The sequence below is a fragment of the Penicillium expansum genome, assembly GCF_000769745.1.
Source record: "Penicillium expansum strain MD-8 chromosome Unknown contig362, whole genome shotgun sequence".
Classification (NCBI taxonomy): domain Eukaryota; kingdom Fungi; phylum Ascomycota; class Eurotiomycetes; order Eurotiales; family Aspergillaceae; genus Penicillium; species Penicillium expansum.
The window spans coordinates 59,078-70,141 of record NW_015971526.1 but is presented as its reverse complement, the minus strand read 5'-3'; the positions used below and the strand labels follow the sequence as shown (position 1 = coordinate 70,141).

The 11,064-nt window shown below is 50.1% G+C and overlaps 5 protein-coding genes across 5 annotated transcripts; 3 read left to right on the top strand and 2 right to left on the bottom strand.

Moving 5' to 3' along the window:
* Window positions 1-407: 407 nt before the first annotated feature.
* PEX2_103280 (uncharacterized protein) lies at window positions 408-837 on the top strand (the record flags this gene model as incomplete). The annotated part of the gene is made up of 2 exons (XM_016747598.1): window positions 408-667; window positions 753-837. 2 exons carry the CDS (start codon window positions 408-410, stop codon window positions 835-837), a joined length of 345 nt encoding a protein of 114 aa, XP_016593084.1.
* Window positions 838-1,339: 502 nt separating this feature from the next.
* On the bottom strand, window positions 1,340-2,428 carry PEX2_103270 (carbon-nitrogen hydrolase family protein; the record flags this gene model as incomplete). Its single annotated transcript, XM_016747597.1, has 5 exons — window positions 1,340-1,696; window positions 1,777-1,855; window positions 1,924-2,207; window positions 2,264-2,356; window positions 2,417-2,428. The coding sequence occupies 5 exons, from the start codon at window positions 2,426-2,428 to the stop codon at window positions 1,340-1,342; spliced, it is 825 nt and encodes a 274-aa protein (XP_016593083.1).
* A 259-nt stretch (window positions 2,429-2,687) lies between these two features.
* On the top strand, window positions 2,688-5,833 carry PEX2_103260 (exosome catalytic subunit DIS3; the record flags this gene model as incomplete). The annotated part of the gene is made up of 2 exons (XM_016747596.1): window positions 2,688-2,883; window positions 2,934-5,833. 2 exons carry the CDS (start codon window positions 2,688-2,690, stop codon window positions 5,831-5,833), a joined length of 3,096 nt encoding a protein of 1,031 aa, XP_016593082.1.
* A 134-nt stretch (window positions 5,834-5,967) lies between these two features.
* On the bottom strand, window positions 5,968-7,543 carry PEX2_103250 (MCT family MFS transporter; the record flags this gene model as incomplete). Its single annotated transcript, XM_016747595.1, has 2 exons — window positions 5,968-7,266; window positions 7,325-7,543. The coding sequence occupies 2 exons, from the start codon at window positions 7,541-7,543 to the stop codon at window positions 5,968-5,970; spliced, it is 1,518 nt and encodes a 505-aa protein (XP_016593081.1).
* Window positions 7,544-8,462: 919 nt separating this feature from the next.
* Window positions 8,463-10,855, top strand: PEX2_103240 (LIM domain protein; the record flags this gene model as incomplete). The annotated part of the gene is made up of 3 exons (XM_016747594.1): window positions 8,463-8,474; window positions 8,539-10,467; window positions 10,529-10,855. 3 exons carry the CDS (start codon window positions 8,463-8,465, stop codon window positions 10,853-10,855), a joined length of 2,268 nt encoding a protein of 755 aa, XP_016593080.1.
* Between the last annotated feature and the right edge of the window lie 209 nt (window positions 10,856-11,064).

Sequence of the window (11,064 nt, the reverse complement as noted above, 5' to 3'; positions counted from 1 at the left end):
TTTGTGCATATGAAAAAAAATGAAACGAATGGCGAGTCCAGCGCCTTGCTGGCGGGCATGGGGGAGAGGGCCAGATGTGATAGGAACGCGTCGCGTGTGTAGTGCTGACACCTATTTCCCAAGGCAGGAGCGTAGTTCTGCCTGAAAGATTAGGGTGTGAAAGCGGACAGGAAAATTGCCCAAAGTGGACTAGCGCGATAACTGGACAGCTTCCCGGCCTTTTACGGCTTCAACATCAACCCGCCGAAGCACCCCTCCACTCTCCTACAAGAGGCAACATATCAATTGAGACCGTCCTTGCCACTCGAATTTAAGAGGACATTCTGTCCCTTGTGACTCCCACCAATTTTCTCGCACGCCAGTGTTCCTTCGATCGGCCTCAATCCTCCTTCACCCCCATCTTCAAGATGACTGCCCGGCCATTGTCGCACATCCTCCGGGCTCGCTGCCTGCTTCGCCAGCCTCAGAACACCCAGGCATTTTCAACTCGATCAACTCTCCGTGCTGCGGATCACGGTGACCACTATGATCCTCCCACCGGCTGGCTGTTCGGTGTCAGGCCCGGCCAGAAGTACGTGAAGGAAGGCTGGGAGAACATTTGGTACTACGGATTCATTGGAAGCTTTTTGGTCGCTGGTGTCGCATACGTCTTCAAGCCTGATACTTCGTACGTATAACCCATATCCAGACCCGGCGCCTCGAGATTGGCGTCTATGCCCCTCGCACAACTGGAATACTGACAATTACGATAGTATACAAACATGGGCTCTCGAAGAGGCCCGACGGAGACTGGAAGCTGAGGGTATCCTCGAGGACCCCGAAAAGGTCAAGAAATAAACGCTAAATTTGTACGCTGTACATAGAGATCAAAGAGGGACTACTTCGATTTATGCCTGTACTACCTGCGACGGCAGATATGATGTTCCGGTCTCGTTCTTAGACAGGTTTTTTTTTGCATGCTCATTTATTTTCGTTTGTTCCTTGTTATATCACTTTACACTTTTCGAAGTTTCTTTCCGTCATGTTGGTTATAGGTGCTCGGGTCGCAACAAAATGCTTATAATTCGCACTGAGTACGTCATGAAATGATCTCAGTCAAACGGCACGAAAGTTGACAAGAATAGGCGGCCGCATATGCGGTCTTGTGATGTCTTTTTGGTAGGTGTTTTTAGTAGTCTTTAAGTAATCTTTTTAGGTAGTCTTTTTAGATGTCCTTTTCATAAATGTTTTGTCCCCTTCTCACGTTCATACATAGATGGCAGGAAAAGGCGGCAAAAAACTTAATTTGTAAAATCGACTTCTATATGTATAACCAGGCTCTTAACTGTTCACATGGGTTTCAAATCTCTGGATATAGATCATTTCTCCGAAGCAACGGCATTTCACGCCTAATCTTTGCCACGAGATCGAGATCAATATCGGCAGTCGCGATTTGTGGTTCCTGGTGCTCATCTCCCAGCTTTGCTACCACTTCACCCCACGGGTTGATGATAATAGAATGACCATAGCTTCGTCTCTTCTCGTTATGGGGGCCTGCCTGCGCAGCCGCAATCACGTATGACTGGGTCTCAATAGCCCTTGCGCGTAGCAGAGGCTCCCAATGGGCCTTGCCCGTCGGAACAGTGAATGCTGATGGGTATGTAATGATTTCAGCATTCTGCCGTCTCAATGCCAGGCTGATCTCTGGGAAACGCAACTAGATAATCCAGCATGAGTAAGAAGTTGAACCGGCTGATGTCTAATATCTGATGCCACAACGACATGCATTGTACTTACATCAAAACAAATACTTAGACCAACACGCCCTATGGGTGTGTCAAATGGCTTTGGAATTTGTTGCCCTGGCTGGACGCTCCTAGATGGTATGGTTCAAGATTAGCGAATGATAAGTCAACTATGGGATCTAAGAGAACAAAGGCTTACGCGCTCTCCTTGAGTACAGGTCCGTCTTTGATATCAACGTCAAACAGGTGGATTTTCTGGTAGGTTTGGGTAATGGCTCCGTTGTCGTCGATCCAAATCAATAGATTCTTGAGCCTGGTTTCAGAGGCTACTTCATGAATCCCAACACTGATGTGGATGTTTTGTTCCTTGGCATCTCTTTGTAAGGATGACACAAAGCTCACCCTCTCTTCAGACTGGGCGAGTGAGTAGGATTGCTCTGCCGAGGATGCGATATAGTCCGATGCCTCTGGAAGAAATAGCACCTAACATATATGAGCTGCCTATCGAAGATTTGGCAATAGAATATATAAATTATCACCTTTGCGCCTGCAGCAGCAGCCTTTTGAACCAGCACCTTGCACTGAGCTAGATTCGAAGTTATGTTGCTAGTCGAGCATATCTGCCCCACGGCCTAGATCAGAGCAGGTTGTTAGCCGTGTGGCTCATGCCCGATGGATGGTGTAGCACATACCGCTAAAACCATAGTGGCGGAATTTGATAATATGAAAGAAATCAAGAATAAATCAGAAAGCAGGCCCTTTACGAGAGAAATACCTCTGTTGTAGCAATCAAATGGCATCTTTCGACCCCAAAGTGACGAGCCCACCTGCTGAGTAAGCCAGTTATCGCGATGATCAGCGATAACCATTCTTCCCGCCAAGACTCTCACCTCGGATCTTTCACGAGACACACAGGTTCTGACAGATTCAGCAACTGCTAGACGGCAGAATCTTATCGTCGCAATGAAGAGTTTAAGGAGAGACTTGTCTGCCAACCCGCAGGCTGCAAATGTTACCAGCAAGGTCTTCGTTAGGTCCACGAAAAGTGGAAAAGTGCAAAAGATTGTCCGCGAGCTCTATTTGAGAGAAGATATTCCTTGCTCTTCTAAGCTCTGCTCACAATGCCCGACCATTGCGCCGGCTGATGCCAATGGAAACAGTAAGGAAATGATTCCGGCGATGGTCAAGCAAGTTGCTAATGCAAACCAGTTGCGCCGTTCATCCTATCCGATCGCCCCGCCGGCACAACGGCATTCCCGCGAGGCCACTATCTTGTTCCAGATACAAATGCGCTACTTAACGGAATGGATCTTTTCGAGCACACTGGGGCCTTTTACGATGTGATTGTCCTCCAGACCGTCCTCGAGGAATTGAGAAACCGATCACTACCACTTTACAACCGTCTTCTGGCCCTCGTCAAGTCAGATGAAAAACGCTTCTACCTCTTTTTCAATGAGTTCCGCCGAGAGACTCATGTTCGGAGAGGTCCGGAGGAAACAATCAACGATAGGAACGATCGCGCTGTGCGCTTGGTAGCAAGCTGGTACAGTTCCCACCTGCAACAATCTGCGAAAAAGGGAAAGAAGGAGAAGGCGATTCCGGCGATTGTGGTCATCACTGATGACAAGGAGAACCTTCGAAAATGCAAGGAAGAAAATGTGGCAGCCTTGTCGCTATCCGACTATGTCTCCGGTTTGGAGGGGTCCGAAATGTTGTTGGATATGATCAGCGAGTCAAAGGATGCGCGAGAATCCAGAGAAACAAATCGCGGGGAACTATTCTACCCCGAATACTTCTCAATGTCAAAACTCACGACTGGTCTGCGAGCCGGGACATTGCACCAAGGAGTGTTCAATGTTTCTCCTTACAACTACCTGGAAGCCTCCGTCAAGACCGCAGCTTTCGATAAACCTCTTCTCATTCTGGGCCGTGATAACAGTAACCGCGCTATTGCAGGTGATTCTGTCGTGGTCGAAGTACTACCACAGGATCAGTGGAAGAGCCCTTCGACTAAGATTGTGGATGAGGAAGCTGTGACCCGTAATGATAACCCCGATACTGAGGAGACCGAAGCTGTGGTGACGGACCGAGAACGTAAAGCTCTCCAGGAAGAAGTCAAAAAAGCCCATGGCAAGAACTCGGATGGCAAGCCACAACCTACTGCCAAGGTTGTGGGTGTGATCAAGCGCAGCTGGCGTCAATACGTTGGCCACGTTGACTCGAATTCCACTGGCTCACAGGCCTCTGGTAGACGGCAACAAAATGTTTTCTTACTGCCCATGGACAAGCGTATCCCGAAGATCAGAGTACGCACAAGACAGGCTAGTGAGATTCTCGGCCAGCGTATTCTTGTCACCATCGATTCTTGGGACCGCGATTCGAGATACCCCACCGGTCACTTCATTCGCTCTCTGGGAGAGCTTGAAACCAAGGGCGCCGAAACCGAGGCCCTATTGCTTGAATATGACGTGCAGTACAAGCCGTTCCCGAAGTCTGTACTGGACTGCCTTCCATCTGAAGGACATGATTGGAAGGTTCCTGTCTCGAAAGAAGACAAGGGCTGGAACGGCCGGAAAGATCTTCGAGACTTGCTTATTTGTAGTATTGATCCACCCGGCTGTCAGGATATTGACGACGCCCTTCACGCGCGTCTCCTGCCGAATGGAAACTATGAGGTCGGTGTCCACATTGCAGATGTGTCGCATTTCGTTAAGCCCAACAACCCAATGGATCTCGAGGCCAGTGTACGCGGAACCACCGTTTACCTCGTCGACAAGCGTATCGACATGCTCCCGCATCTTCTTGGTACAGATCTGTGCTCGCTCAAGCCCTATGTTGAACGATATGCCTTCTCAGTTCTGTGGGAGATAACACCTGATGCCGATATAGTGTCTTCCAATTTCACCAAATCGGTCATTCGCTCCCGGGAAGCATTCAGTTACGAGCAAGCTCAGTTACGTATTGACGACAAATCACAGCAGGATGAGCTGACTGAAAGCATGCGCACCCTCTTGAAATTCTCCAAGGTTCTTCGTCAGAAGCGTATGGACGCTGGTGCCTTGAACCTTGCCTCCCCGGAAGTCCGCATTGAGAGCGAGGGCGACGAAGTGGGCGATCCTTTGACGGATGTCAAGACCAAGGCTATGCTTGACACCAATAGCTTGGTCGAGGAGTTCATGCTTCTCGCGAATATCACTGTTGGCTCGAAGGTCTACGAGTCCTTTTCTCAGACTGCCTTGCTACGTCGACACGCCACTCCCCCGCCTCAGAATTTCGAGGACCTTCAAAACCAACTGTCGAAGAAGCGGAACATGGAGCTTGATGTTTCCAGCTCGCGAGCTCTGGCTGATTCCTTGGACCGCTGTGTTGATCCCAAGAACCCATTCTTCAACACCCTGGTCCGTATCTTGGCGACTCGCTGCATGACCTCTGCCGAATACTTCTGCGCTGGTGCCTTTGCTGAATCTGAATTCCGTCATTACGGTCTCGCCTCACCCATCTACACCCACTTTACTTCACCCATTCGACGATATGCCGATTTGATGGTTCACCGACAATTAGCTTCTGCCATTGGGTATGAAGGCGAGGATGGACACGCAGTCATCGAGGGTGTCAGCACCCGCAACAAGCTAGAGGACATCTGCCGGAACATCAACGTTCGTCACCGCAACGCACAGCATGCCGGCCGCGCTAGTATTGAATACTACGTGGGTCAGGCCTTGAAGGCCCGCGGAGAGAAGATGGCCGCTGACGGTGTTGATGCGGGTATTGAAGAAGAGGGATACGTGATGCGTGTGTTCGAGAATGGTGTTGTCATCTTCGTTCCCCGCTTCGGTATTGAAGGTGTTGTTCGTCTGGAGGACTTCGTCCTGCCCGGTGAATCTGGAGCTCGTTCTGTTGCCGAGAGACGGGAGCTAGCTCCTCACCGCACCACGGAGTTTGATAGCGATGAATACACCCTTCGTGTCGAAGAGAAGGGTCACCCAGAGAAGGAACGCAGTGTGACTGTTGAACTCTTCCAGAAGGTTCGTGTCAATGTCAGCTCCGTTAAGGAGGAAGGCCGTGGCGCCGGCAAGAGAAGGGTCCGGATTCTGGTTACGGAGGCATGAACCAAAAGCTACATCTATGTAGATTAGATCTAGTGTTCAAAAAGGCGTTAAAATCAAATGAAAGATAGACGATTGTCTATTTTTGTATGTTCATTGTGTCTAGCATATCTGTACTGTGTACTACGTATTTATATTTAGACCTTTTTCAAAGTGATCATTCTGCGAACCAAGCTGACCGGAGCCCATAACGGAGCATCTGTTCCAGTGGCCTCCAAGGCCGGGGAAATAGTCGCAGGGCGTTCTTGTTTTTCATTTTCACCGTGAGTTCCAGTCAACGGGCCAGGCTGGACGATGGAATCATGCCGTCCCTGAGCACGCTCCAACTCGCCGACCTTCCAACCACGGACGACCCACAAACACAAGGAAGCACCAAAATACATAAACCCAGTAAATAATTGAACGCGCAGATATGAAGTTCCACCACCAATATCATGGCTGCGGAGCTGAAGGGCGATAGCCTCAGAAACAGTACAAGGGGCAACAAGCGTGAGCCAGGTAATGCTCAAGCCGGAAGGGAGATCTCTGATCCCAATAATCTCCGCCAGAACGGGCGAAACAGTAGCCCAATATGTGCCTGCAACAGTGCCAACCAAAACAGCGAAGAAGCATACCACACCCATACTATCAGCAGAAGTCCAGATGGCGAGACAGAATAGACCGCAGAGGAATGTCAGGAATGTCGCAATGTTAATGCGACCAAGCCGGTCACTGAACATGCCAACAAACGGACGACCAAGTCCCTGACCGAGGTTGAGCAGCGCCGAGACAATACTCCCCTGGTGCGACGAGAGACCGACGGAGAGAGCAAAGTTGGCAACGCTGAACAGTAGCGCCACATAGCCGAGCATACTGAACATACCCCACCCGAGGAAGAGCAGAAACTCCGGGCGACGCAAAAGGGGCAGAGGGAAAGCCGTGAATCTACTACCGACGGCCTTATTGCGGTCTCGGAGCAAGTTACAGCAGACCAGGTTCACGACGCAGGAAATGATACCCAAAATGCGGAATGCCCAGCCCAACCCGTAGCGCGGGATAATGGCGCCCACTGCAAGGGAGTAGATCAGGCCGCCGAGACCAGACCCGGCGGCGTTGATGCCCATCGCTACACCACGGTGCTTGTCGAACCATTGCGGGGTGATGCCGACACTGCCCACGAACAGAAAGCCCATGCCCCAGCCGAAACAGACACCTTGGCTGAGGAAGATGTGCCATTTCTGGGTCGCAAATGATGACCCTATTAGAGAGAGGGTTTCAAAGAAGACTCCCAGGTTGAGTACAAATCGTACACCCCATTTTTGGATCAGGTAGGTGGCTAATGGAGCCACCAGAAGGGCACAGGAGATGCTCAAGCCGCCTGTGAAAGCGTATGATAGGGCAGATGTATTGGGGAATACATTGTGTGAGAGGTAATAGCTCAGAAAGACTCCGTAGCTCTGGATATTAGACTTGTTAGTATGATGCTAGTGAAAAGGGCGAAGATATATGACTCACGCTATTAATGCCCCAGGTATGTGCATTTATCCAGAAAACACAGGCGACACAGACCCAGCCATAGCCACCGTCCGGGGCCACATCGCGCTTATATTTTTCATCTTCGTCAACGTCTAGTGGTGCCGACTCTGGATGCAACTTCTGTTCCTGTTTTGCGCCCTCTCGGTCCAGATCATCTTGATGGGAACGGATTATATCAATTGGCACATTATCTGCCATGATAGATCAGATACAAGCCCAGCTTGTGGTTATATTATGAGATAATGGGCTCCTTAGAAAGTAGACCGAAACCAGTTACCGTTTTCGTCACGACATGGAAGTATGTAGTGAAAAGAAGCAAAAGACCTAGGTTAGCACGCTAACAAAAAAAGGGACTGGATTTCTATCAGTTTATCATTGGTAATAATTGGAGTAATCGGATTATCGGATTATCGGACTAAATGCCGAATCCAAGGAACATGGTTCGGATAGAGGGAAGATGCCCGGGTGGCCAGGACCTCGTGGTTTATTAGTTGCATTCGGTGACATTTGACCAATGAAGGAAGCTGATCTAGTGGCAGCTCCCTTGTACAACTATGCGAAGCTGTGCAGCTCTCGAGGTGTCAGCGTTACTTGGCTGTGGGGTCTTCTTGTGCCGAAAAGCCGATGCGGAGAGAGTCCAATCGAGTCCAATCGAGTCCAATCGAGTCTCAGTTGGGCAGATATGTGGGGGATTTTTGAGTCATTCCAAGGTTTGAGAAATGGATGTCATAGCTTAATTAGGAAGATGTATAGGGCTGATACTTTATTAACTAGAATAGATGGACTTGAATCTGCACCTACGTTGTCCAATATATAGGGCTTAAGAGAGCCAAGCCCTTATCAGCAGCCCTGGAGATAAATGCTGAGTAATCCGTTGCCTCGCGACGGACCGTAGGGGTTTGTTTGGGAGGGGACACCAGCCCAATGACGCGCTAGCCAGCTCAGACCGTCAAGTGTAGATCGCAACTAGACTCTTCTCATCTTAGTTCATTTTGGTCCCTCTTTCCTGTACTTATCCGTATATCTCTTCACATCCTTGATCCTTGCAATTTCATGATGCATAAACATTCCACTAGTCAGAGGAAGGTTTCACCTCCTGGTCCATCCTTCATGTCCAATGATCAAGTTTGTAAGTGACTCTTTGGTGCTCGACGGCTCAGAGCTGATATGAGTCAATAGCAACATACTTGAAGGACTTACGGGCAAATCGTCCTGCCCGCCCGACAGGATCCCGTCCATACCCAGGCAGATCAGCCGCATCAACAAGCGATCTGCCTGATAACCTTCCCCCAAGGGCATCATCGGCATTCTCCATGCGCGCCCCAGTCGAAGATGAAATTGAAGATCACCGACGCTCAGGCAGCGCAATGTCCCATCGCCGGACGAATTCCCATGTGCCTGGCGGCGGCGGAGTGGGTCGTCCTTTAGCCCAGGAGCCACGCACGCATTCAATCCGAAAGAACGTGTTTCCAGCACAAATTCATGCACGTTCAATTCCCATCCCGGCATCCCCAACTCTGTCCTATCGTGAAAATGGTCAACGACGACACGAAAAGGAAGAGGCACGGTCACTACGAGATGCCTTACAGAAAATGGATATCCTGGATGATGTTGGTCTTCACCAAGCAGCCCAGGATGAAGCCACAGAGCTAGTTTGGATGCACCAGAATCCTGGTCAAGCTTTCAAAAACCCTTATGCGCCTTACCAAAATCCCGATGCCAACAGGGGCAGCCAGAGCCCTGTCCGAAATGGTTCACGAGGATCTAACCCCTCGATCCATAGATTCAGCCAGTCAACAGGCTCAAGTGTCTCCTCTGATGGTAACTCTAGCCCTGAGTCACTGCGGAAGCGATCATCTCTGGCTGGGCCGTCGAAGAAGAATCTCAAAGTTAACTTTAAACTACCCGACGAGGAACCCGAGCAGTCTGTTGCTCCCAAACCGCGGACTGTTAGCAGTGATTCATCTAAAGGAATTTTCAGGAATCCTAACGACCAAATTTACGAAGAGCCTATTGATGCTCAGAAGGAAGCCGAAGCAAAGCCGGATTTTTCTAAGTCTGACTCGTCCGCTTTGAAAAACAAGCCGCGCAACGCACTGGGGCGTATCCCTAGGCCGCTGCCTTGGTTGCAGAATAGAGCTCACAGCAGCCCTGTGATGGATAAAATCTCACGGTTCGAAAACCACAAGAACCCTCCCACCCAGTCACGTAATGCCGGCTATACTCGAAACGAAAGCGCTACTCCTCCTCCGACTCAGTCGAACAACGCCGGTTACACTAAAAATGAGCGTGCTACTCCTCCTCCTCCTCCGGAACAAAACAATGAATCTGTCCTCACCAATGATGGAAGAGAGAGACGCAGTGACGATATCCGTGCAGCTACAAGCAAACGGAGAGGGGACCGCAGTGAGAAATTACCAATGCCTTCAGCCGTCAGTGATAGAGTTGGACGCCCAATCGTGAGCTTTGACCAAACTTGGAAACCAACCGATCAGCCGAAGCCTCATCGTCCAACCCTACCCGTGATTGAAGTGGCAGCACCAACCATTGAAGTCTCAGCCCCCTCAATTGAAGTCTCCGAGCCGCCTCCAATCCCCGTGATCAATATCCCGGACATCAAAGTACCCACCATTTCCGAGATAGAGGCTTCTTCCAAGCAATCCACCAAACCAATGCCCCAGCCGACGAGAAACAGCCCAAATAAACAGGCTTTCCCGAAACAGCAGGGATCTGATTCGCAGAGCCGTTGGTACTCGCCATATACACGATCGGGTGTCCCAACTGCAAGCTGTGAGCTATGCACGCTTTCGATTTCCGGAAAAATTGTGACCGCTGGCGGATGTCGATTCCACCCGGAGTGCTTTACTTGTTTCCACTGCCACACAGCTCTTGAGTGTGTGGCTTTCTACCAAGAACCGGAGTCTAGCAGAGCCGAGAGACTAGAAACAACCGACACTCATGACCATGAGGCCCGTGTGCCACGGTTCTACTGCCACCTAGATTTCCACGAGATGTTCAGCCCCCGTTGCAAGAGCTGCAAGACCCCTATTGAAGGAGAAGTGGTAGTGGCATGTGGTGCTGAATGGCATGTCGGCCACTTCTTCTGCGCAGAATGCGGTGATGTATGTGTGAATTTCCTTTCTGATACTTCCACACGCCAGACAACTGACTATCCTCATATAGCCCTTCGATTCCCAAACTCCCTTCGTCGAGAAAGATGGCTTCGCATGGTGTCTCCACTGCCACTCCCGCCGTACCGCCCCACGTTGTCTGGGCTGCAAGCAGCATGTCATGGACGAAGTTGTCATCACCGCAATTGGCGGCCAGTGGCACGAGCGCTGCTTCAATTGTCACGAATGTGGCGATGGTTTTGGCCCAGAGGGTCGGTTCTTCGTTCGTGAGGGCGAGCCCAAGCGAACTGCTAAGGGCCGTGTCATCGGTGGTCCGGTCCAACTAGCTATCTGTGAAAGATGTGAAGGGATCCGTCTTAAGGCGCCCGGGATGTGCTAGACTTTTCACCTTCTAGTTGCGGTCTACCACTACTATGTTTTAACGAGATTACTGCTTTTATGATAGATTCACGCATGATGTCGGTGTTTGATTGTTGCATCAGTTGATTCTTGATTTGTTTGCATGTGTTCTACAACCCTTTTTGGGGTTCATTTTCGGAGTTTGTTCGTATTTGTGTTATGTTTTTGTTAGCCAGCGAAGATTGTCAG